Below are 27,711 nucleotides of genomic sequence, written 5' to 3'. Positions count from 1 at the left end.
ACTGTGGTGACTCAGCAGAATTTGGGAGGGCAGTGGACTCATTCAAATCCACCCAAATTCCCAGGTCCTCATTCTTTCCCAGTCAATAGCCTCAATGTTCCTAGAAGAGACTTGGTGAGGCTGCAAATTAAAGTTATATAGAAATTCGGCTACCTGCAGCACTGGACTCTGTAGCTAATTTCTGCTCCATCAGCCCTGAGACTACATGAAGTAAGAGGTTCTTCTGGGGCAGTCATAAAAGCTTGTGTACTCTGACCATGCTTGAGCTTGTCATTTTCTTTCTTTAAGCTCTTTTGGACAGTTCAAGGGCTTCAAAAAGTCAGAAAACATGTCATTGCTACTGCCATTGCCTCTGAAACAACCACCCCACACCCACGAAGCTGGGAAATGGACTCCTGCAAACGGCCACTACAGTTGGAGATTTCTTGTCATCTCAAAGGGCCACAGAAAGATGTCTCTGCCTCCTATCTGCCTTCTAAACCTCCCACCAGTGCTTCATATTTGGGGAACTTAAATCAAGGAAAATACAGTGTTTAGCCATTGATACCCTGCAATACGGGGGTGGGGTGTGTGTGTGCAGAAGAGACGTGGGAAAGGATGCCTGGAGCCAATGGTCAATATGTAATGTGTACCTGAAGTCCATCTTGGAACTGCCTCTCTCCCTCACCCTCACTAGGATGTTGAGGTACAGGATCCTGGTTCTAATTCTAGCTCCCCTGCTCACCAGCTGTTACTTCTCTGTGCCTCAGGCCTCAGTTTTCTCATCTGCTAAATGGCACCTACCTTGCAGTATTGTTGTGAGGTTAAGTCTTCAGCACTCCTCAGTCACTGTGTCAAGGTGCCAGTATTACTCTGGGAGTGTGTCATAGTCCCTTAGGTGAGTAGGATTTCTTATAAATCTGGGACTACTGGTAAGGACTTTGGTGGTAAACTCCAAGAGGTCTCGAAGGCAGCAGGTAGCTCTCCTAACTGCTGGATTGGCTGGTACTTGATACAGCAGCTGGCAAGTACCTGTTGAATGAATGGATGGACGGGTGCAAACAGATAGCAAGGGAAATTATGCCCCCAGGCCTCTTCATCCCCAGCCTGGTTAACGTGAGGAGAAGGAGGAGGGCAAAGGAATGGTGGTTATGGGCAAAGGAATCCTGGCTTTGCCCTGGGAGAGTTAATTTACTCAGTTTTCTTCCATTAATAAAATGGAGCTGATGATATCCAGCCCCCCAACCCCATCCCAAATATTTGTGTTGAAGAGGAAACTGGAGCGTTGATCACAGAGCGCCTGTCACGTCGCGGGCCTCGGAGACCTAGATGTCCTCCCCACCTCCCGGAGTACCCTGCCCGCACCGGGGCCAGGAACAGCCCCAGAAGCCGGGGTGGGGCTGCAGGGTCTTGGACGAGTCCGCGCGGACTCGGGGTGGAGGCGCCAGTTTCCCGCGATCGCTGAGCCTGTGCGGACGTGTGCGGACCCGTGCGGACCCGCGCGGGAGGGCGGGAGGAAGGCGGAGAGGAAGGAAGGCGGAGTCCGCGGAGAAAACGAAACCGAGAGCGACCTGCCCAGACCCTGCCGAGCTTCCGCGGACAGCAGCGGTGCGGGTGAGCGGCGAGGGGCCGGCAGCCACCGAGGCTCGCGCAGCCCGCGTCCCCAGCCCGGGACTGGACTCTGGTAAGATGCCCCTGACCCCTGCGCCGCCGCCTCGAGAACGCTGTCCGAGGCCCTCAGCCGAGGTGCGGAGCCCTCGCTGGATCCGGGGAAAGGATCGTGCAGCGCGGTGGGCGCTGAAAGTCATTTTCTTCCCGCGAAGAATTCTTAACAGACCAAGCGACTACTAGCCCTGGTCCGGGACCGGGGCGGGGGCAACTAGTGGAAAGCGGAAAAGCCCTATGGCTTGACAGACAGATGGGAAATACGGGGGCCTGAATTGCCCAAAACATTGGCTAAAAAAATCCCCAGCCAAAAATCTCTTGCCTGGGTCGTTGCAATTGTTTCCCAATTGCCCATCTTTAGCCCCCGCCCCAACTCTGTCCCCCGCCCCCCTCCCCCACCTTTTCTCAACACCGTAGCCGCCCGAGGTCCTTTAAGGCAGAAAAGGACACTCCCCAACCCCGCCCCCCAGTAGCTTCATCAGAATCCTGTAAAAGGTTATTGGTCTACAGGCAAGGCCGCCTGCTCCCTGCGTTCTGACCACACAGGCCTCGTGGCTGTTCTTGGGGCAGAGCCAAGCACTGTCGCTGCCTCTGGGCCTTTGCACTGCCTGTTTCTTCCTGGAAAGCTCTTCCCCCAGATACAATATCACTGTATCAGAGCAGCCTTCCCTGAACAACCTGCATGTAAGAAACCCCACTCTTCCCTTGCTGTCCCCCCTACTCTGCTTTAGTTTTCAACGTAGTACTTATCACCTTGTGACATTTTTTATGGGTTTGTCCATTTTCCTCCACTAGTAAGTTCACAAGAGTAGGGTTTTGTTCGCCGGTATAACCCAGTATGTAATAGGTATTCATTAAATCTTTGTTTTTGATTCATAAATTCTCTTTTGAATTCCAGAATATGAGACTTCCTATTGCCTGTGATTTCTTTAGTACTAAAAATGCCTTGCCAGATGGAAGCTAAAAGACAGACTCCCTGCTGCCACTTAGGAACTTAGAATCTTGGGCAGTTTATGCTCTTGTTCTTCTGTTTGCTTATTTGAACCTGAAGATCCTTAACACTGGATCTATAGTTTATTCATTCAATTCATCAGATATTAGTTGAATGCACGTTGTTTGCCAAGCTTTGCACAGGCCCTTTGAGGGGTCTGGGTCCACAGGGGCTTACATTCTGCCCTAAGGGTATCAAGGCACAGCCAAAGTAACTTCTGGGCATGAGTAAGATGGACACATAATATTTATTAGTAATTATGATGGAGATTTCTTTTAGGGAGATGGTAACATAGTATTAAAATAAGATTTATTAAAACCAGTTGAAAAGAAACGCCTGTTTCTTTTTTTCCAAACTTATAAGTACTTTTTCAGACCTGCCAATTTAACACCTTATTTGTTTACACATATATTTCACTTAAATTCAACTTGTCTTGTCATTCTGAAGATCAGCAGTTACTTAAAGTTAAAAGTGTTGAGGATTTAGGGTATTTCGATAGGACTTCAGGTTAAATAATTGCTAAGGACTCTTCCATAACTACTGTTCTGAGATCTATGACCTCCTCCAGTCGGATGTATGGTCTCATAGGTGTGACTAAACTAAATGACACTTTGGTTCCTGAAAATAATGGTACAGCTACAGATCCTTATCTGAAACCCTTGGGCCAGGTATGTTGTGGTACTCAGAGATTATTGGATTTTAGAAAGGCAAAGCAGTATAAATCCTATCTATTTGTAATGTTCTCAGTAGGGTTTGGGGGCAACACTCTATCATAAAACATATTTCTGCAGTGAAATGTATAAATCGACAACAGAGTATGATTAAGACTCTAAATAGCTCATGTCAGTTCAGGTCTAGATGGGGGGCTACACACCCACCAAAAACAAAACAAATGAAAACAAAGTAAACCTTAGTTTTCAGTGCTTTTGGATTTTGGAATTGTAGACCAGAAGCTGTGTTTATTGAGGGCCAGTGGTGTGGGAGACCCTGCTGGATGCTTTTTGTCTGATTTACTCCTCACAACAACCTGTGAATCAGGTGTTTTCATTTCTGTTTTCGGGTCATGAATCAAAGGTTCAAAGAGGTGCCTCGCCCAGATCTATGTGGCTTTAAACCATAGCCCTCTCCACAACACTAAGCGGTGATGTGAAGACAGCACCTTTGCTCAGATCTCATCCCTTCCAGCCACCAGCATTGCTCACCCAAACCACTGCGGCAGCCCCAACTTGGTCTCCTGACTTCTACTCATGCCCCACTCATCTTTTCTACACCCACCCCTCATACTCTGTTCTTTACATAGCGTTAGAGTGATCATTAAAAACATAAATCCAACCACATCACCCCTCTGCTGAGAACTCTCCAATAGCTTCCCACTGCAATTAGAATAACTTCCACAATCCTGACCTTGGCCTTCAAGGTCTATGTGCTGTGGCACCTGCCTACCTCTCAGACTCATTTCCCACCATTTCCCCTCGTTCACTGTGCAGCAATCTCCTTGACCTTTTTGTCATCCCTCCAAAAGCTGTGCTGGTGCCTGCCTCCAGGCTTCCTCTGCCTGAGATGCTCTTCCCCCATATCAAAGTATGGTGGACTTTCTCATCATCCAGGCTTGATTTAAATATTGCCTCCTAAGAAGGGTCTTCCCTGACCACTGTATCTAAAACCACCTCCCTCGTATCTCTGCCCCCACCTATTAACGCCCTTCTATCTCACAGCCCTATTTCATTTCATTGTAGCACTTCCAGCCAACTGTTATCCCCTCCTGTTATTTGTTTCTGGACTTGGTCATCTTCTTTCTTTCTTCAGTGGAATGCAGGTAGGGGCTTGATTTGTCTTATACACATCTGTATACCCAGCATCAGAACAGTGCCTGACACTTACTAAGCATTTACCGAATGAATGAAGAAAGGATGCAAAGAAAACAGCAGATGAAGAAAAGGGAGATGGTGAGGAGGTTTAAAGTGGAGTACTTAATTTTAATGAATCATTCTGTCATTTACCTATATACTGTCCAAGTGTTCGTCATTTACCACTTGTCACGGGACGTCAGTTATACAAAGATGAGTAAGACATAGAACTGGCTCCCCAGAGAGCTCACTAACTGGTTTAAAAAGCAGTTTTTAAACTATGATGGGAGCTGAGCAAGGTGGGTGGCAGGCCCATGGAGGGGTACTAGCTGCTCTCTCAGCATCAAAGAAGGATGTATTGATCCTCACAGATGAGTGGGAATTTCCTGGTAGATAGAGGATGCAGCTATTGCGTTCCAAACAGAGAGAAAAGTATGTGACAAGTCATGGAGGTAAGGGAGAGCTGCAGATATTTTGGTATTCATTTATTCACTATTAAGCACCTATTATAAGCCTGTCCCTTCCCTCTTATAGCTCATGGTCTCTTTTGGAAGACAGTCGGTTAAATTAGCAATTGTAATAAAGGAGACAAGGGCTATGATAGAGCATCAAACCAGGACCTCTTCTAGGGTGTCTGGGAAGTAACATTTGAGCTGAGATCTATAGGAAGCAGGAGTTAACCAGGCAAAGCAGCATAACGGGTCGAGTCCAGAGCACTTCAGGAGGGAGCATGTTGGACAGAAGCAGTTGGGAGCCAGGAAGGAGTCAGTGGGGGAGGCGTTCTTTTGAGAACTCTCTCTGTGTAGGTGGAATTTAAAGCCACAAGCCTCAAGGGGATCATCAGGGGAGTGAGTGTAAGTAGAGCAGAGAGGAGATCTGAGACCTGGACCCTGAGACACTACAATATTTAAAAGAAAGCATGATGAAGAGGAACAAGGAAAGGAGACAGAGAAGGAATATCTTGTGAGGAAGGAGAGAAACCAGGAGAGGGTGGTGTCTTGGGTATCCAAGCAAAGGGATAAGGAGGGAGAAAGGAATGAGCAGCCATGTCACATGCTGGTTATGTGTCAAGTAGACAGGGGCTGAGAACTGAGTACTGACTACTAATTTTAGAGATGGGGAAGCCATCGGTAGCCTTGACAAGAACAATTTTGGCGGTTTGTGGGGGCTGCATGATTGAATTGATGTTTTAAAAAGATTGTGATGTGACTCTTTTAAAAATGGAAAATAACAGCTGTTGGTGAGGATGTGGAGAAATTGGAACTCTTGCGCACTGCTGGTGAAAATACAAAATGGTGCAGCCACTGTGGAAAATAATTTGGCAATTCCTCATAAAGTTAAACATAGAATTACCATCTGATTCAGCAATTCCACTTCTAGGTATATACTCAGAAGATTTGAAAGTAGAGATTTGAACAGATATTTGTACAACAATGTTCATATCAGCATTACACACAATAGCCAAAAGGTTGAAATAATTCAAGTGTTCATCAACAGATGACTGGATAAACAAAATGTGGGATATTCATACAGTGGAATATTATTCAGCCTTAAAAAGGAAGGAAATTCTGATACGTGCTACAACATGAATGAACCTTGAAGACATTAGCTAAGTGAAATAACCAGACACAAAAGGACAAATATTGTATGATGCCACTTATATGAGGTACCTAGAATAGGCAAATTCATAGGCATAGAAAATAGAATGGTGGTTACCAGGGGCTGAGGGGGAAGGGAAATGTTTATTGTTTGATGGGTATAGACTTTCTGTTTGGGGAGATGAAAAGAGTTTTGGAGATGGATGACAATGGTGGCCTTACAACATTGTGAAAATGCTTTTTGCCCATGAATTGTACACTTAAAAATGGTAAAAAGGGTAAACTTCATGTTATGTATATTTTACAACAATGAAAACAAAGTTTAAAAAAATCATGATGGCTGCAGGGTAGAGAAGGAATTGCAGCGGCTGTGAGGAATTGGTTCTGAGGTTCTTGTAGCAGTCCAGGAGTGAGATGGTGATGGCTTGAACCAGGATGGTGGCTATAGACGTCATTGAGAAGTAGAAGGATTTGGAGGACAGGACTTAGGTATAGATCAGAAGGTAGGGAAAGGACATGTCAAGGATGCCTCCCAGGTTCACGGCTTTCAGACATGGATGCACAGTGGAGTCATTTTCTGAGAAAGGAAACTCGAAGCCAGCATGAGGGAAGATTAAAAATGCAATTTTGGATCTTTTGAGTTTAAAAGTCATTCAAAATGCTCCCACCAAAAGACACAGACTGGCTGAATGGATACAAAAACAAGACCCATATATATGCTGTCTACAAGAGACCCACTTCAGACCTAGAGACACATACAGACTGAAAGTGAGGGGATGGAAAAAGATATTCCATGCAAATGGAAATCAAAAGAAAGCTGGAGTAGCAATTCTCATATCAGGCAAAATAGACTTTAAAATAAAGACTATTACAAGAGACAAAGAAGGACACTATATAATGATCAAGGGATCGATCCAAGAGGAAGGTATAACAATTGTAAATATTTATGCACCCAACATAGGAGCACCTCAATACATAAGGCAAATACTAACAGCCATAAAAGGGGAAATCGACAGTAACACAATCATAGTAGGGGACTTTAACACCCCACTTTCACCAATGGACAGATCATCCAAAATGAAAATAAATAAGGAAACACAAGCTTTAAAGGATACATTAAACAAGATGGACTTAATTGATATTTATAGGACATTCCACCCAAAAACAACAGAATACACATTTTTCTCAAGTGCTCATGGAACATTCTCCAGGATAGATCATATCTTGGGTCACAAATCAAGCCTTAGTAAATTTAAAAAAATTGAAATCGTATCAAGTATCTTTTCCGACCACAACGCTATGAGACTAGATATCAATTACAGGAAAAGATCTGTAAAAAATACAAACACATGGAGGCTACACAATACACTACTTAATAAAGAAGTGATCACTGAAGAAATCAAAGGGGAAATCAAAAAATACCTAGAAACAAATGACAGTGGAGACACGACGACCCAAAACCTATGGGATGCAGCAAAAGCAGTTCTAAGAGGGAAGTTTATAGCAATACAAGCCTACATCAAGAAACAGGAACCATCTCGAATAAACAACCTAACCTTGCACCTAAAGCAATTAGAGAAAGAAGAACAAAAAAACCCCAAAGCTAGCAGAAGGAGAGAAATCATAAAGATCAGATCAGAAATAAATGAAAAAGAAATGAAGGAAACAATAGCAAAAATCAATGAAACTAAAAGCTGGTTCTTTGAGAAGATAAACAAAATTGATAAACCATTAGCCAGACTCATCAAGAGAAAAAGGAAGAAGACTCAAATCAATAGAATTAGAAATGAAAAAGGAAACGTAACCACTGACACTGCAGAAATACAAACGATCATGAGAGATTACTACAAGCAACTCTATGCCAATAAAATGGACAACCTGGAAGAAATGGACAGATTCTTAGAAATGCACAACCTTCTGAGACTGAACCAGGAAGAAATAGAAAATGTGAACAGACCAATCACAAGCACTGAAATTGAAACTGTGATTAAAAATCTTCCAACACACAAAAGCCCAGGACCAGATGGCTTCACAGGCGAATTCTATCAAACATTTAGAGAAGAGCTAACACCTATCCTTCTCAAACTCTTCCAAAATATTGCAGAGGGAGGAACACTCCCCAACTCATTCTACGAGGCCACCATCACCCTGATACCAAAACCAGACAAAGATGTCACAAAGAAAGAAAACTACAGGCCAATATCACTGATGAACATAGATGCAAAAATCCTCAACAAAATACTAGCAAACAGAATCCAACAGCACATTAAAAAGATTATACACCATGATCAAGTGGGGTTTATTCCAGGAATGCAAGGATTCTTCAATATACGCAAATCAATCAACGTGATACATCATATTAACAAATTGAAGGAGAAAAACCATATGATCATCTCAATAGATGCAGAGAAAGCTTTCGACAAAATTCAACACCCATTTATGATAAAAGCCCTGCAGAAAGTAGGCATAGAGGGAACTTTCCTCAACATAATAAAGGCCATATATGACAAACCCACAGCCAACATTATCCTCAATGGTGAAAAACTGAAACCATTTCCACTAAGATCAGGAATAAGACAAGGTTGCCCACTCTCACCACTATTATTCAGCATAGTTTTGGAAGTGTTAGCCACAGCAATCAGAAGAAAAAGAAATAAAAGGAATCCAAATCGGAAAAGAAGAAGTAAAGCTGTCACTGTTTGCAGATGACATGATACTATACATAGAGAATCCTAAAGATGCTACTAGAAAACTACTAGAGCCAATCAATGAATTTGGTAAAGTAGCAGGATACAAAATTAATGCACAGAAATCTCTTGCATTCCTATATACTAATGATGAAAAATCTGAAAGTGAAATTAAGCAAACACTCCCGTTTACCATTGCAACAAAAAGAATAAAATATCTAGGAATAAACCTACCTAAGGAGACAAAAGACCTGTATGCAGAAAATTATAGGACACTGATGAAAGAAATTAAAGATGATACAAATAGATGGAGAGATATACCATGTTCTTGGATTGGAAGAATCAACATTGTGAAAATGACTCTGCTACCCAAAGCAATCTACAGATTCAATGCAATCCCTATCAAACTACCAATGGCATTTTTCACAGAACTAGAACAAAAAATTTCACAATTTGTATGGAAACACAAAAGACCCCAAATAGCCAAAGCCATCTTGAGAACGAAAAATGGAGCTGGAGGAATCAGGCTCCCTGACTTCAGACTATATTACAAAGCTACAGTAATCAAGACAGTTTGGTACTGACACCAAAACAGAAATATAGATCAATGGAACAGGATAGAAAGCCCAGAGATAAGCCCATGCACATATGGTCACCTTATCTTTGATAAAGGAGGAAAGCATATACAGTGGAGAAAAGACAGCCTCTTCAATAAGTGGTGCTGGGAAAATTGGACAGGTACATGTAAAAGTATGAAATTAGAACACTCCCTGACACCATACACAAAAATAAACTCAAAATGGATTAAAGACCTAAGTGTAAGGCCAGACACTATCAAACTCTTAGAGGAAAACATAGGCAGAACACTCTATGACATAAATCACAGCAAGATCCTTTTTGACCCAGCTCCTAGAGAAATGGAAATAAAAACACAAATAAACAAATGGGACCTAATGAAACTTAAAAGCTTTTGAACAGCAAAGGAAACCGTAAACAAGACCAAAAGACAACCCTCAGAATGGGAGAAAATATTTGCAAATGAAGCAACTGACAAAGGATTAATCTCCAAGATTTACAAGCAGCTCATGCAGCTCAATATCAAAAAAACAAACAACCCAATCCAAAAATGGGCAGAAGACCTAAATAGACATTTCTCCAAAGAAGATATACAGATTGCCAACAGACACATGAAAGAATGCTCAACATCATTAATCATTAGAGAAATGCAAATCAAAACTACAATGAGGTATCATCTCACACCGGTCAGAATGGCCATCATCAAAAAATCTAGAAACAATAAAAGCTGGAGAGGGTGTGGAGAAAAGGGAACACTCTTGCACTGTTGGTGGGAATGTAAATTGATACAGCCACTATGGAGAACAGTATGGAGGTTCCTTAAAAAACTAAAAATAAAACTACCATATGACCCAGCAATCCCACTACTGGGCATATACCCTGAGAAAACCATAATTCAGAAAGAGTCATGTACCAAAATATTCATTGCAGCTCTGTTTACAATAGCCAGGACATGGAAGCAACCTAGGTGTCCATCATCGGATGAATGGATAAAGAAGATGTGGCAATATATACAATGGAATATTACTCAGCCATAAAAAGAAATGAAATGGAGGTATTTGTAATGAGGTGGATGGAGTTAGAGTCTGTCATACAGAATGAAGTAAGTCAGAAAGAGAAAAAGAAATACAGTATGCTAACACATATATATGGAATCTAAGGGGGAAAAAAAAGGTCATGAAGAACCTAGTGGCAAGATGGGAATAAAGACACAGACCTACTAGAGAATGAACTTGAGGATATGGGGAGGGGGAGGGGTGAGATGTGACAGGGTGAGAGAGTGTCATGGACATATATACACTACCAAATGTAAAATAGCTAGCTAGTGGGAAGCAGCCTCATAGCACAGGGAGATCAGCTCGGTGCTTTGTGACCACCTAGAGGGGTGGGATAGGGAGGGTGGGAGGGAGGGAGATGCAAGAGGGAAGAGATATGGGAACATATGTATATGTATAACTGATTCACTTTGTTATAAAGCAGAAAGTAACACACCATTGTAAAGCAATTATACTTCAATAAAGATGTTTAAAAAATAAAAAAAAATAAAAAAAATAAAGTCATTCAAGTTGTCCAAGTGGAGAGGTTGGATAGAGAGATCTGAAACTCAGAAAGAGGTTCATAAATTATGTATAAACTTTAGAGTTAATGACAAATAGATGATCTTTGAAATCATGGTCATGAGAGAAATTACCTTGAGGAGAAAGTATAGAGTGAAGAGAATAGCGTCTTTGGACCAAGCCTTGGGGGAACTCCAGCACTTAAAGGCTGTGAAGATTAAGGAGTGTTAGAAAGAGTGACCATGGAAGAAGGAAAATCAAAAGAGCTTTCTAATAAGAAACGAGAGGTCAACAGGGTCCGCTTTCTGCCTGTGGATTTACCTATTCTGGATCATACACTATGTGACCTTTTATGTCTGACTTCTTTCATTTAGCATGTTTTTGACATGTAGCTCTGTTGTAGCATGTTTCAATACTTTATTCTTTTTATGGCTGAATAAGATCCCATGTGTGGATATAGAGCACTTTGTTTACCCTTCATCAGTTGATAGATATTTGATTTGTTTCCACTTCTGGGCTATTGTGAATAGTGCTGCTATGAATATTCCTGCATAAGTATTTCAAAACCTGTTTTTCAATTCTTTGGGTATACACCAAAGGGCTGAAATTGATGGGTCATATGGTAATTCTAAGTTTAACTTTTTTGAGGAACCACCAAATTCTTTTCCATAGAGGCTGCACTACTTTACATTCCCATCGGCAATGTATGAGGTTTCCAATTTCTCTATACCCTCACCAACACATTTATTTACTGTATTATTATTATTATTATTATTACCAGCCTAGTGGGTGTGAAGTAGTATCTAGTTGTGGTTTTGATTTGCATTTGTCTAATAAGTAATGATATTGAACATCTTTTCATGTGCTTGTTGGCCATTTGTATGTCTTCTTTGGAGAAATGTCTGTTCAAGTCCTTTGCCTATTTTTAATTTTTTAACTTTTTGTTGTTGAGTTGTAAAAGTTCTTTATATGTTCTGGATCCTAGGTCTTTATCAAATATATTATTTATAAAAATCCCTTTCTGTAGATTGTCTTTTCATTTTCTTCATAGTGTCCTTTGATATATAAACATTTTTAATTTTGATGAGGCCCAATTTATCTATGTATTCTTTTGTTGCTGTGCTTTTGCTGTCATATCTAAGATTCCATTGCCAAATCTAAGGTTGTGAAGATTCACCCTTATGTTTCCTTCTAAAGTTTTATAGCTTTGGCTCTTATATTTAGATTCTATATTCTTTAGATTTTGTTTGTAATTTAAATCATTGCTACTATCTTGGTCCAGTGAGAACCATAAACACGGGCATAATTTGCCTGCCAAGTAAATTGTCCTAAAACTGACTTCTGACAATTTCAAAGGGGGGATTTTGGGGGATTTCATAGGAGAATCAATGTCCATACAGCTAAATCCTTCATGATTTCATAAACTTTATATATACTCTCAACCTTTTTCTTCTCAACATAAATAATTATAATTCTACTCCTGCAGGCTTTTAACTTCTCAAGCAGGTGGACAAACTTGCACTTGACACTCAGTGGAAGCAGAAAGAAAAGTTACAGAGAAGGACCTCCAGACTTTTTGGCCAGTAGAAGATCTTGGAGAAATTAGCTTGATTGTGTAGTCCTTGAGAGAGAAAGAAAGATTTTGTAATAAGTTTTCTTTGGATTTATGTGGGACTGAGATGAGTTGTATAAAGGAGATTCATCCTGTTTTGTCTCTTAAACTAGACTGGGAAAATTAGATTAAATATGTTCTGAGTGTATCACCTCTTTCAAACATCTCTTTTATTGTAGGTTACTGTAAGAAAAAATGGCCAGTGGTCGTTCACCATGTTTCTATATAGAAGAACTTAATAAGTACCAGCAAAAGAACAGTGCAGTACTTAAGTATCGTGAACTGTCTAAGACAGGACCTCCACATAACTTAAGGTAAGTTGCTATAAAAAATGGTATATCCCTAGAAAATATAAACTGGGAGAATGGCAGCTCTGGCACAATTTTGAAGTCAATTCTTTAGCTTGAGAGCAAAGTTGCCAGAGAGTACTGTCTTCTTGATGTAAAGTGGTAACTTCAGAGGACTCCAGAGAAAAAAGAGGGTTTAAGCCTTTCCATGCTTCAAGATGATATGCTATTTTGCTGTTTGGGGGTGACTGCTTGAATTCTATGTGGAACATAGGTTAAAATTTTCAAAGGTAGTCATAGGAAGCAGTGGTGATCAGAACACTTGTTGTTAGATAATGCATGAATTTTATAATATTTTGTGAATTTTTCTTTGTAATTAGGTTTACCTATCAAGTTATAATAGATGGCAAAGAATTTCCAAAGGCTGAAGGTAGATCAAAGAAGGAAGCCAAAAATGCTGCAGCCAAATTAGCTTTTGAAATAATTAGTAAAGAACAGAAGGTGAGTAATTACCTTTTTTTCCCCTAGTGAAAGGGAATTCAGAAATATCTATGGTATTTTTCTCTGTGAGAAAATACTCACATGCAGAATAAAGCAATTTACAACTTCTTTTGGTTTCAAAGTTTAGTTCAGTCTTTTTCCTGGCCCCATTTCTTTAGAACCCTGAATGAGAGGTACACCTAGGGAAGAGTGGGCAAAATGGGACAATACTATTTAGAATGCCAACAACAGTGACATACTCTAAGGAAACAGTGAGAAATGAGCTGACAGGTTCTGGAAGGAGCTCCTCCACCTAATTGAGGGAATGCAGCAAAAAAGGACAGAGATAGAAGTGACCATGAGGAGAATGATCTATATGGAGGGCAGATGATGAAGAACCAACATATATATAATTGGTATCCCTGAAGATGAGAACAGAGTAACTAGTACAGAAAAAGCTATCTGAAGAGACTTCAGTAGAAAACATTTCTGAAATAAAGAAAGACCTGGCTGCAGGTTAAAACAACTCAGCAACTCAACAGATACAGAAAAATACAGAACCACCAAGAACAACATCAGCCCTTGTGAAAGTACTGAGCTCCAGGGATGAAAAAAGAAACCTACGAGCATCTAGGCAGAAAAAATTATATAAAATGTAAAAATGAAAAAAAAATATCATGCTGTTCACAGCACCATTAAAAACCAGGAGACATTAGAGAGGCAGCTGTAAAATGAGACAAGAAGTCATTTTACATGTGGGACAAAAGTGTATCATTCTCAGATTTTGAAAATCTTGAAAAATTTTAGTATTCAAGATATTTTCTTGAAAAATCTTACTTGAAGGGACTTCCCTGGCCGTCCAGTGGTTAAGACTCCGTGCTTCCACAGCAGGGGGCACAGGCTCAATCCCTGGTCTGAGAACTAACATCCCTCATGCCATGTGCTGCAGCCAAAAAGAAAAGAAAAAAAAAATTTTTTTTTTAATTAAAAAAAAATCTAACTTAAAGATGTCACCCTTCTAATCAAAATTGATAAAAATAAATCAGGCAAAAACCACAAACTGATAAATTGTTAAAGAGCCAGAAAACCAAGTTAAGAAGTTAGAAAAGGAACAATAGAATACCTTTCCCCACAAAAAAGCAGAAGAAAAACAGTGATAACAATAAGGGCAGAAATTAATGTGAAAAAACCAAACAAATAATAAAGAAGATAAGTAAAACCAAAAGTTAACAAAGTAGAAAAACTTTGGACAAGATTTTGTCAGATTAAGAATTTAAAAAGGGACAGATAACAATGGAAGAGTAATGCTATTATGTTCATGTTTCCTATGAAGTTGTGATCCAGGATATAGCTTTACTTCAGTATTTGTTGTCTTGTTCTTTGAGATTTACAAAGGGCACAGCAAACCAGAAAATGTTATAGAGTTTTACCGGATAAACAAGAAAATTGACTATTTTGTTTTTCTTTATGAAACTATGAAAGGAAAATGGCTGATTTCTTTTCTCCTGTTAAAATTTATCCTTGTGGGTTTTTTCTGGCAGAGGAAGATATATACTTATACTTTTATTAAAGTATTATAGTAGGGAAATCCATAAACTTGAAGTTGTCTTTCAAATTATTCATTTAATAATTTTATTAGACAAAAATAGTAATTTTATTAGACAAAATAAATTTTGGTTATCATCTGTATTAAACAAAACCTTTCTTTTAGGCCACTAGTCCTTCATCACTGCAGACAGGAAATCCTTCAGAAGGACCACCCATTGAGAATTACATAGGCCGTGTTAATACCATTTCCCAGAAGAAAAACCTATCTGTAATTTATGAAGAATGTGAATCGAGGGACAGTGAGCCTGAAAAGTGAGATGTCGTGCTTTTCCTTCTGTTTCATTGTATCTAAGCAACAGAGCAGGCTTATTTTCATGTCTCATTTTCTGGAAATATCTGTCCTTTTTGGTACGTTCTGCAGAAAAGGTTTTATATGACTTACAAGCAATGGGACATCTTTGTAATTAAAATATTGAAATGCTTAATTGCTGAAGACTTGGGACCCATATCCCATAATTGATCAAATCTGAGGAATCCTTTATTTCTGAGGTATATCTGGATGGTTTAGTCTGCAGGAAACCTAAGAGAGGGTGGGGTGCCCCTGCTGCAGGGTTGTGAACACCTTCCCATCCCTGAGGTCACAGTGGCAGTCGCTGTGTGAAAACATCTCTGCCACACGTGTGGAATGACCCTCTTTCCACCCTTGTCAGAGTAGAGCTGTTTGTCCAGGTGTTTGCCCTTCAGATTTGATTAAGTGGTGTCACTCTCTAAACAAATACCATGTATTAGAAGGAATGGGCTTTCACCCTAGACTGTGAGGAGACCAGGATTTGAGGGATATGATGAGGGGGACAGATGAGAGCGTCAGTCAGAGATATTGAGAACGTCACCAGTGAGCTAAGACTTTGGACGTGAGGAAGAAGAATCGATTTGAACTGGGAAAAGCAGAAAGCAAATGAGCGTGAGGGAGATTGTTTCTCAGCTACAACCAACCAGTTAAATGAGGGAGAAGGAAAAAATATCTAAATGGCAAATAGTCCAAACAACCACTTTAGGATACTGTCCTCAGAATTGACTCAGCTATGGATGTTTTACTTTTCACCCTGATGGATTTTAGGCCAGAACCAGGAAGAGAAAAATGTGATAGGATTCATTGGAGTGAAATAGTCAAAAGTGAATTTTGTGAGTCAATCTCAGTAAATTAAGAGGCTATTTTATTTTCCCGTAGCTCACCTGTTTGGTTTCTTTGAATTAAGGGCTTTAACATTCGATCGCTGTAAGAGAGAATTCTATTTAGGGAGTGCTGGAGAAGAATAGGAGCCATAGAAATGATCCAGTCACTCAACCCAGCTCCCTAACTTTCCCTTCAGAGCCTAGCGGGGAAGACTCACCCTGGTAGCGTGTGTTTCCCTCTGTGACAAATCATACTGGAATAATTCTGTAGCACTGCATGGTAACTCCACGATATAAATTGCCATGTCCATTGCTTTGCCACCTTAAATATAGTTCTTACATAATTGTCCAAGGATCCTTGCCTAACCACAAACATCCTTACAGCTCATATGAGGAGGGGGTGACTTCAGCATGGGGCTTTTGCACTGTGAGGGTTTTCTTAGGTTTTTGTGCACATGAGCAGGGGGCAGAAAATGCTAAAGTTAGAGCTGAAGTTAGGGATGCTTTGCCCATCTCCTACAAAAACACTCTAACCTTATTATTTCTCCTGTAGAAGCCCCACTTCCTCTACTGGCTTTTTCTTTCCAGTTGAACATCTCTGAAAAATTCATTGGATCTGTCTTCCTTCTCTGCCTCCATGTCTTTGGACTTTTGGGGAATTTTTAAAAATCACCACTTGGTACCTTAATGCCAGATCTTTCATTGAAGCAACAAAAAGTTAGAAGCTGCCTGGAAAATGCAAGCTGAGATGTTAGCCAATCCTGGTTATTCTGGCAAACTGGTCAGCCATCTCACTGAAGGTTTAAATTAAAGAAGAAATGAACTATGAAGCCACCTATTAAATTAGTGTTATATTAGGCCTTTGTTAATGTGTGTTTCTTTTTCTGAATCATGAGTTAGATTTACTGTTTTTTGGTATTTGGGTTAATACTGTTTATCATTTCTCCTAGATTTCATTATAAATGCAAAATTGGACAGAATGAATATGGTATTGGTATAGGTTCCACTAAACAGGAGGCAAGACAATTGGCTGCTAAACTGGCTTATGAAAAGATACAGTCAGAAAATTTAATGGTATGTACTGCCTTTGGATTTAATTTTTATATTTTAAAATTCTCCCTGAAGTTGATTTGAGGTTAGATGATGTTTAGATGATGCCGAGACAGCCAATCACATAGCAAAAGGATTCCTCCATTCTGTGTCCCAAAAATGAGCCATGAGCCATGGGACCATGAGGGCCCAGAGGGATCACGGTTCTGTTGACAACTCAGGGTTGTTTTTTTAAATCCAGATCAAACATCCATAAAAAATGTATTAACCCCATAATTCTTTATGGCTGTGAGTTTGGTAAATGTGGGGAAATAAATGTGGTAGTTGGTTCCCAGAGACTGAGTCACTATGGAGAAGTAATTTAGTTGCACTTAAATCTTTCAGAAAGCTGACCCATCCTCTGGTTGTTTCAATACTGTGTGTGGTGATGTCCAAAGCAACTCTTCAGCAATAAGCACATCGTAAGTGTGGAGAAACGGTTGTGTTATTTAACAGATTCAAATTGTGGCCTGAAAGAGCAAATTTTTATGAAAATGTTTAATGTTTAAGGAGAATTTAGAAAAAGCAATTACTGATCAACAAAAAATAGGCAAAATTCATAAACTAATAGTTGTCCCCTTTTCTTCTAGTGATTCTGAATCACCATCTGAAAATGACTTCTCAACAAATGAAGCGGAAAGCAATGATAACAGTGACACATTAGACAAGTCTTTCCAATCTCCAGGGGTATAGTATTAATCTCTATGCTTCCTAGTTAATCTTATTTTCCTTTGTGTTTCCCCATTTAAAAATGACCTCCAGTACCCAACCATAATTTTTCTATTTTTTTCTCATGTGTTCTTACTAAATCAAAATATTTTGCAGCCTTTTGACTCTCTCCTTTCTTTATTAACTTCTATTCTTCACATGCAAAATTCTTCTATTCTTCACTCCCATCTTTCTCCCTCTACTCACCTTTTATTTTCATATATTTTCTATGATCTGGCTTCAGCTCTTCTATCAATTGGATAGTACTTAAAAGTTTTATGAATAGAGTTCTGCTTCTGTTTTAAAAAACTAGAACTAAACTTAAAAACTAAACTTAAAAATCAGATAGTTTTTGTGGTGATGATTAGTGTTTATCAAAGTTATCCTATTTATAAAGAACTACAAGGAAATCAATAAGAAAAAGACAGGCAACTCAGTAAAAAAATGTACAAAAGAGCTGGACAGTTCAGAGAAGCAATACCCAAATGGGCAACAGACAAAGTATGAAAAGATGCTTTACTTCATAATAATCAGGAAAATGCAAATCAAAACAACAGTTAGATACCATTTTAAACCCATCCGATTGGCAATATTTGAGTCTGGCTATACTAAGTGTTAGCACAGCTCTGTTGCTGTTATAACTATTATATGCTGCTGGTGGATGTATAAATTGGTACAGCCCTCTTAGAGAGCAATTTGGCAACATGTGGTAGACTTGAGGGTGTGCCAGCTGTACCACCAAACAGTTCTGTTCCTAGGTACGTCTTCTAGAGAAACATGGGTATGTGTGCACATAGAAACATGTATAAGCATGTTCTTTGCAAAATTGTTTGTAATAGAAGATATTGGAAACAATATTGTCCATGAACAGAATGTCTGAATTTATCATAATGTAGTCACTGCAAAACTGAGGCTGGCAGGTGATATGAGCTCCAGAAATCTTAGTTTGGTGTTCGCAGTCTGTGTCAACATATTAAAATTGGTAAAAAACCACAAAACCTAACAGAATGAAAGTGAATATGAGTGAAGAAGAGCTATATGATATTAATTTTTGAGAGATATATCAAAGACTCCTTTTTTGGCTAAATGTTAAAATTAAATTATTAATTTGTCCTAAAAGTGAAAATATTTTAAACTAGATCCCTGGGCCACACTTGTGTCTTTACTAGCACTGTGAGTGATTGTGATGCACACCTTCTTGCTAAGACCTGCTGGCCAGAGGATCACCTAGGAGGCCATATTCTATACCTGGAGAATCAGTGCTTCTTCAGAACATGTCCTACAATTTGTCTTTTTTGACCTTCCTGCCGTATCTGTCTGGTTGCTAAAATCGGTGAGAACTTTGATATAGCCAAGTGCAGTGAAAGCAGGGCTTAGTGAGAGCATACAAATTGATGAGTTTGTTAATCTAAGGACAAAGAAATGTGATCAAAGAACCATCTAGACATACAGGAGAAAGGATGGCAAGAAAAAGCAAGATACTTAATTTAATCATCTGAAACTATTGATATTCTCCATTTTCTTTTGTTATAGAACAGTTCCAGAAAGGTGAAGAGGTGAGTATCATTATGCATTGAACATGTTTTGAAATGTAGTTTTATTTCAGACTTAGTTTATTAGCCTTATTTATTAAGTCTTCAGTATTTGTAGAGTATTATATGCCCTTATTTGAGTGGAGTTTCAGAGTAGAAAGCATAATTAAGGCTCACTGAAATCTTGAAATCTACAAACAATACTTTTAAATACGTAGAGAAATCTTTGAACATATGCACACACTACACTGTAGACATAAAGGCCTATGGGGCTATTGGTCGAGTATTTGGTTAAGGGCATTATTTTGGACGAGGCTGACAGAGGAAGTGGGTTTGGAGAGATGTTTTCACGAGAAGTGCATAATGGGAATTCCCTGGCGGTCCAGTGGTTAGGACTGTGTGCTTTCACTGCGGGAGCCTAGATTCAATCCCTGGTGGGGGAACTAAGATCCCACAGCTGTGTGGCATGGCCAAAACACGCACACACACACACACACACACGCACACACACACAAAAGAGAAGTGCATTATTTTGCAGATAAGCAGGTAGGGTAGAAATGGTATCATAACTTGGGGAAGAAAAAAAAAGACCAAATGTTATGAAAATTATGGTGACTTGGTTTCTTGAACTGAAAAGAAAAGCAAGGATGTCAGTATAGTCAGCAGTGAGAGTGAGATGGCAGCAGGAGCCATTATAAGGCACCAGTACATTCCAAACAGTAGGTGATGTTTGCAGAGAGATGATGCCTGATGCGGGTATTTGAATGAAGACGGGAGAGGTCTGTGTGTGAGATGATCAGGCTGTCAGTCGTAGTTCTAGTGTCAGGGAGGAGGGAGGAGGAGCATTTGTGGGACAGACTGTAAAGGAAGAGCAGACATGACTTGAGGGAACAGAGTTACAGAACTGGGTGAAGAAGATGCAAAGGAAAAAGGATACGAAGATTGTTCTTTGTGGATGAGATGCTGACAAGAGTCATGGCACTGATGGTGTTAAGGGAGTTGAAAACTTGACAGCTTAGGGGAGAGATAGCAATTTGTATTTGTTTAGTTTTAGGTGGTATTTGAACTTCCAGTTGTAGGAGGCTTACCACCAGCAAGGAATAAAGGTCAAAGGAAACACAACCAGGATGAGAGTTCAAAGAGATATATTTCCTGAGGTTTTGAGTCTAGAGGGAGAAAAAGAGAGGCCAGCGGCATGCTGACAAAGAATGTGTTAAGGACAAAAGAGGAACCAAGAAAGGAGCGAAAAATAGAGGACAGAGAACCATATTGTTTCTAAAGAAAAAGGTTAGTATTTGCTACCTCATTATTCTAATAGTTGACTCAAAATATAAAAAGCCTAGTGCCTGACATGAAACCTACTAATATAAACAAGTTACATTTGATTTCAGTTTTGAGTTTACGGGCTTCTCTTAACTTTTAGATCTTTGGCACCTAGATTTGACTCTCCTGTGGAGAAGGAAGAAAACAAGTATACTGTGGACTCCAGGTAAGAGGGAAAACTGTGAAAAAGAATTTGTTTAAGGATACATTTGCTCCTCTGACAAAAGTTTCTTAAGGGACTGTTGAACATCAGGCAGGTTAAATTATATTTCTACCTGAACTGTTTAATTGTTTTAGCACAATCAGGCCCACAAAGGATCATTGTCTCTTGGAGGAACACAATTTAGATGAATTCAAATGGCACGTGGTAAGTGTAGATCTGTGTGATACTCAGGTGGATTTCTCTGACATCTATGGAAGGTTTTAATATTGAAAGCAAATATTTCTATAAACCAGTGATTTTTTTTTTTCAACAAAAGTACTCCTGCAGGAATCAGAATAGATCCACTTGGATCTGTTTTCCATTTTCCAGCTCCATAGCAGATTTCACTTTGAAAAGGGGTTGCTTTTGCGGTAGATCATGTGTTTGGGCTTAAATAAAGTATCTAAAACAAAGGAGGCCTATTTGCAACAGGGGGACATTGAATACGAGCTTAAAAAATTATAAAGAATCACCAAATATTTAATAAGTACCTAATATATACCTGGCACTGTGCTGGACATTGGATTTATAGCAGGAACAAATAGAAACAGCTCCTGCCCTCCTGGAGTTTTGAGGGGATGATGATTACATGAAAAAGTCTGTAATTACAAGCCGTGGTCAGAGGTCTGAAGGAAAAGCCATGACATGGTTAGAAATGAAAGCAGAACCCTTGGATGTAGAGTGAGGGGTGAGGCAAGGCTTTCTCTGGGGTCACATTTGTGGGGAGGCCCTGAGCTTCTGCAAAAGAGCATGTGGGAAGGTGAAGGTGGGAAAGGTGATGTGAACGTCGGAGGAGGGAGACAAGGCCATGTGCTGGGAGGGCAGTGAGCAAGGGCCCGGGGCCACGAGACCAGCTGGAGAGGGAGGCAGGGCCAAACAGGTGGCCCCTTGTAGCCCATGTAAGGGCTTTCTGGGCTTTGCTGAATGCAGGGGTGGGCTATGGGAGGGTTTAGGCAATAAACAGACGTGATCAGACTTAGTATTTATCACACTGGTTGCTTTGTGGATCACGGATTAGAGCGGAGGAAGGAGAGGAAGTGGAATGTCCAGTGAACAAAGTTCTGCGGGAGTCTGATGGAAGTTTGGACTGATAGGGAAAAGTGGGCAGACACGAGCAGATGTGTTTTAGAAGGAGAATTGGCAGGGTTAATGATGGAATGTGGGGCATGAGGGAGAGGGGAAACCCAAGGAGTTGCCAATGTAGGCAGGCTCAGAGCATGTGCTCATTTCTCTTGTAACAGCTTGGTGGTAACCGGGGAACACAGTGTGGCACTGTTTTCTAAAGTTTTATACGTGGGATAAGATTCTTTACCATGACTTTTGTTTAACCAGAAGGTGACTGACTCTCAGGGGTGATCTGTTATGTTGGGATGGGAAGAGGGAAGACCTATCCTTTGCAATTCAAGAATTTCTGTGAAGTGGATCCTTCTTATTCAGAAGAGGAGAGTCCTGCTTATTAGACAGTCCATTTCACCAGTGCTGTTAAGGGAAAGTGGGAGGATGGGATTGGGGAGCAGCGAACCCTGAACCTCAGAATAACAGTAACGTTCATCTTTCAAGGTTTATCAGAGATTTTACAGAAGTAACACCGATTGACGCAGGTGGATTTGGCCAAGTTTTCAAAGCCAAACACAGAATTGATGAGAAGACTTATGTTATTAAATGTGTTAAATATAATAACGAGTAAGTAGTAATGTTTTATGTTTTTGAATGGGAAGGTGTTTTGAACCTGCAACTATTCTTTTTTATGTATCTCTCTTCTTCACTAGCGTATTATTATTTTTTTTTAGTCCTCCTTAAAAATGTCATTCTACCATGAGGAGCTTGGCTTACTCTGAAATGATCTCACTTTACCATGGTTACTTCAATTAAAAAATGGATAGGGCTTCCCTGGTGGCGCAGTGGTTGAGAATCTGCCTGCCAATGCAGGGGACACGGGTTCGAGCCCTGGTCTGGGAAGATCCCACATGCCGCGGAGCAACTAGGCCCGTGAGCCACAATTACTGAGCCTGCGCATCTGGAGCCTGTGCTCCGAAACAAGAAAGGCCGCGATAGTGAGAGGCCCGTGCACCACGTTGAAGAGTGGCCCCCACTTGCCACAACTAGAGAAAGACCTCGCACAGAAACGAAGACCCAACACAGCCATAAATAAATAAATTTAAAAAAAAAAATGGATATACCACTGATCATCCTTTTGAGGCTGTCTTGATGAAAACTAAAGTTATAAAATCATTTAGCTTAAGATGACCTTCGAGATTTTCTAGTTTCATCTCCTTATCTTACAGATGAGGGGACTGAGATCCAAAGATATGAACTGATTTGACAAAGGTAAAAGCTAGTGGGTGCTCGTTGTCTATTATTGCATAATCCACCACTCCAAAATGTAGTGGCTTAAAAACACCTAGTTATTACTATCTCTAGTGGTCCTATGAGTTGATTGTGCTCATGTGGGCCATTCTTCATACATTTGCGGTCAGGAGTCATCTGAAAGCTCGACAAGGCTGGACATCGGAGATGGCTCTCTCAACATGGCTAGCAGTGATGCTGGCTGTGGCTACAAGTTCCGCTGGCACTTGTTAACCAGAGCGCCTCCACATGGCCCCTTTATGTGGTCTTGGCTTTTCACAACTTAGTTGTTGGGTTCTAAGAAGGACTGTCCCAGAGCAACTCATCCCAGGAGGGAGCAGTCTTGGAAGTTCCACATTATATTGGTTAAACAAAGTCACTAAGAGCAGCTTGAGGGGAGGGCAAATAGACTACCTCTTAATCTGAGGAGTGGATGCAAGTATGCGGAGAGGAGGAATTCATGATGACCATATTGGACGCTATCTACTGTGGTAACAAGGTGGAGATTTAGAGGTCATCCTCTGGAATACCAATCTGCTGTGTTCCCACTATATACCAGTGCTTCCCATGTTTGTCTTATGTATTATCTGTGCCCTACCCAAGCCCCACCCCACTCCAATTACTGGGTAGCAGAACTCCTTCAGGAAGGAAAACACAGAGGAAGCAGGTCTTAAATCACATGTTCACCAGTCTTGCTTGTTGTTTTCTGGCAGTTGTTACTATTTGTAACTTGGCCTGACTGATCCCTCAAGGACTAGAGAAGGAGATGCAAAAGGGATATGGGTGAAGGAAAATGACATGAGCAAAGGAGAAGCAGGCATGTTGTCCCAGTTGCTCTTCATCCAGTTAAACCAACCTACTTTCTGTCCCGTGGACAATGCCTTGCAGTTGAAATACCTTCATACCTACTCGGCATCAAAACAAGGCTTTTTCCTTCTTCATCATTTTGCTTAACAGGAATGAAATACGGTTGTTCCTTCTCTCCCCTAACATCTTTTTTAATGGTAATACTTAATTATGATAAGGGTGCAGTATCTTGGACATTTCTAGTGGCTTCATAAATTGGTAAAACACAGTGAAAAATACACTTGGAGATATTAATCTAGAGCCATAAAAATGTTTATATGCTTTGACCCATGGATTTCCTATCTGGGAACCTATTCCAAGGATATTACCCAGATTATGGGAAAAGCTATTCAAGAAGATAAAAATCACAATCACAATGTCATTTATAGCAGTGAGAAATTAGAGCAAACAAAATGTTCAGCAATGAAGAAATGATTAAGTATGTTTTGTTCTCTCCCCTGATCAATGACTATTTTGCAGTCATTAAAAATGAGGGTTATATACTGTAAATATTATACATGAAATAGTATGATGCTGGAAGTTGCTTTAGAATAATCAAGGGGGAAGATGAGGAAGTAGGTAAGAGTATAAATGAAACAAGATTGGCCAGGAGTTAATAACTGTTTTATCTGATGAAACAGTGATGGCCAGGTAGGGGGTCATTCTACTATTTGCTCTACTTTTTTATACTTTTGAAATCTTACATTAAAAACTTTATACATGATGGTTATACAGATTGTATAATAATCAGGAAAATTTTAAAGCTAATACATTATATGGAAAAAAATGGGATAAAAATATACCCTATAATTACAAATATGTAAACATGTATATGAAGGAAGACTATAAGAAATAATCTAAAATAATAAATGATTATGTTAGGATTATGTTGACATATGAGTAATTTTTTTATTTATTTTTATAAATTTTACATCATATAGAACTTTTCAAATTAAAAAAAATTATAAAATGTTTGCTTATTTTCTTATCCTTGAAATCTCAAATTTATTTATTCCATTTGGCATAGAATTGTCATAGCTCTTGACTACACATCCCTGTAAAGCTTCCACATTGTGCAATGACATTTCAGTCTCTCTGCATAGATCACCCCCTTTGTGTACTTTTGCCACACACTGAAAATTCTGAATTAGGTTCTTCATGCTGCTTGTGTTACCTACCACTGCTGCCCAAATGGGGTTTGCTTATGAAATCCAAAGTGATTTTAACACAAGTCTAAATAAAACATAGTGGATGATTTTTTTTAGCTCCCCCCCAGAAAAAAAAATTCCATCACTGGCAGTTCACAGACTACTATGTATGACTTTTAAACTGTGATGTTTGGAATAATTAAGTTACTGTTTTTTCTCTTATGTTGAGAGTGAGAACAGCTGTGTTTTTTCTGTGTGTTCACTCTTTCCTTTTGAGCACTGCTGGCTTCCATTCTAAAACTCAGTGTGGGAACCATGGCGACTGTTTAATAAGGGAATATAGGTAGTTGTCTCCTGTTGCTCGAGGTGTTTTGTTGTTGTTATCAAGGATGGATACTGACGCTTTTATGTTCCCTGTTTCTTTTAACTAGGAAGGTAGAGCGTGAAGTGAAAGCTTTGGCAATGCTTGATCATGCAAATATTGTTCACTACCACAGTTGTTGGGATGGGCTTGACTACAATCCTGAGCAAAGCATAAATTCTTCAAGGTAACTAAAAAGAAATTCCCATAGTCATAATGGGGTAGAGGAAACAGTCATTTACTCTGTGTGGGCCACTGGGTAAGGCCATTAATTATTACATTTAATAATCACAGCCAGAAACACTGAGACACTGTTATGCCTCCATTCTACAAGTAAGGAGACAATGAATAGTCTTTTTCTTGCTCCAAACTTGCTTTAAAAAACCTTTTTTTAATTGTCCTCCGTGGTTTTTGAAATCTCAGGTTTAGCTTTCCTGACTCTGTTGTTTAAGGTACAGGCTTGCTCCCGTGCCCTGACTTCAGTCCAGGCCATAAACGCAGTCTTGTGAAGAAGGTTTGAACTTGCTGTAGATGCTGCATTTGGAGGCTCCCCTCCCTCCACCACTGCCAACCCTCTTCTGTCCCTCTCACCTGGTTGGCAGGGTGCAGTCAAGGGGCCTCTTTTGAATGCAGTTATACCACTTATGGTCAGGTGGTGGGCAGTGAAAATAATTCCAAGACCCTGAGCTGTGATGGGTGCACCCTCCCCGCAAACCTTGCATTACTCATGTTTTGTCTCAGATAAGCCACTGCAAAGGGACTGAAGGGTTTTAAAGAGCTGGCGCCCCCCCTTGGAAAGTCACCCAGTGTTTCTTGGAGACAGTCCTTTCAGTACAATCCTGAGGCCACTGTGGGCCTGTTCATTCACCGTCTCCACACCATGTAATTGAGGACTTTATCATCGGTTTCAGAAGTACCATCAGCATACAGACTTCTTCAGCTTTCAGCAAATTCCTGGCTACCTTTTTCTATTTTCTAGCCAACATATGCTCAAAGAATTTAAATTAGTATTGAGGCCAACTTAGTTCAGAAAAAAAACCAAAAACCAAACCAAAACAAAAAACCATGGTTAGCAAAATCAGTCCTCCCTGCTATACCTCATAGCAATTTGTTGGCACTTTTCTTAGAGTTCCTATCCATGTACTATTGTTTTAGGTTTGTTTTTCCTTTATCTCTGTCCTATTAAACTATAATCCTCATGACAGCAAGGATAGTGTCTAACTCACTTTCTTATCTTTAGATGCCTGTTCTGTGCCTTTCACAAAATAGATGCTCAGTAGAGCAATGGTGAATTAAAATGTTTCAAAATTACTGTATATATTAATGAAATTTGGTTTTCTGCAATTCCATTGTATTTATGCTTCTATTCCTATCTATTAGCAAAGATAATCAAGGACCTTCAGCATCAAAGAATGGGCAGGCTGCTACTTTATAACTTAGCTAAACAAAGCTTTGGATACCTGGGAATTTATGATTTAAATAAAGACTGGGTTATTATGTTTTGATTCAAATTTGTTATATTTAGGTTTCTGTTTTGAGACATACTTTGGCATTTTTAAGAAGGTGCAATTTTTTTAATGGAATTTTAAGTGTATTTTTTTATAAATTTATTTTTATTGCTACTTCTAACATACTGTGAATTTTATACCCAGATCAAAGACTAGGTGCCTTTTCATCCAAATGGAATACTGTGATAAAGGGACATTGGAGCAATGGATTGACAGTAGAAGAGGCAAGGAACAAGACAAATGTTTGGCTTTGGTATTCTTTGAACAAATAACAAAAGGAGTGAATTACATACATTCAAAACAGTTAATTCATAGAGACCTTAAGGTAAGTGGAAAAAGTACTTTGTTAGGAAATGATAAACATTATTTATTAATTTAAAAGTCTATCTTCTTTAGTTTTAGAATCGATTGACAGTCATGAGGAAATAACATCTCTGATCCTCTAAAGTTAGAATGGATCTAGCACTTGCCCCAAATACCAATCTATAGAACCACTCAGAAGGTCTCCAGGGCTGTAAACTTATGGAGACACTGAGCTCCACAGGAAGAAGCTCATTCACTTCTGGTTCTATTTGTCATCCTGGCTGATAGTCACACCCCAGTTGTAAACACTAAGAGCTCTAGTATACTGAACATTTCTGTGCAAATA

At 39.7% G+C, this 27,711-nt stretch overlaps 1 protein-coding gene across 1 annotated transcript in view; it reads left to right on the top strand.

Moving 5' to 3' along the window:
* The first annotated feature begins 1,539 nt into the window (after window positions 1-1,539).
* EIF2AK2 (eukaryotic translation initiation factor 2 alpha kinase 2) overlaps window positions 1,540-27,711 on the top strand; it is a 35,540-nt gene continuing 9,368 nt past the window's right edge. The window contains exons 1-12 of the mRNA XM_061168812.1: window positions 1,540-1,663; window positions 12,691-12,825; window positions 13,179-13,299; window positions 14,990-15,138; window positions 16,950-17,073; window positions 17,434-17,510; window positions 17,679-17,775; window positions 19,330-19,352; window positions 20,752-20,817; window positions 22,414-22,536; window positions 25,625-25,741; window positions 27,207-27,387. Coding sequence (XP_061024795.1) covers window positions 12,707-12,825; window positions 13,179-13,299; window positions 14,990-15,138; window positions 16,950-17,073; window positions 17,434-17,510; window positions 17,679-17,775; window positions 19,330-19,352; window positions 20,752-20,817; window positions 22,414-22,536; window positions 25,625-25,741; window positions 27,207-27,387 — 1,197 coding nt within the window. The 5' untranslated portion in view covers window positions 1,540-1,663; window positions 12,691-12,706. The remainder of the gene's footprint in view (window positions 1,664-12,690; window positions 12,826-13,178; window positions 13,300-14,989; window positions 15,139-16,949; window positions 17,074-17,433; window positions 17,511-17,678; window positions 17,776-19,329; window positions 19,353-20,751; window positions 20,818-22,413; window positions 22,537-25,624; window positions 25,742-27,206; window positions 27,388-27,711) is intronic.

This window comes from Eubalaena glacialis, chromosome 14, assembly GCF_028564815.1.
Source record: "Eubalaena glacialis isolate mEubGla1 chromosome 14, mEubGla1.1.hap2.+ XY, whole genome shotgun sequence".
Taxonomy (NCBI): Eukaryota; Metazoa; Chordata; class Mammalia; order Artiodactyla; family Balaenidae; genus Eubalaena; species Eubalaena glacialis.
Note: the sequence above shows the minus strand (reverse complement) of the source record. Positions and strands in the feature narration are given on the sequence as shown.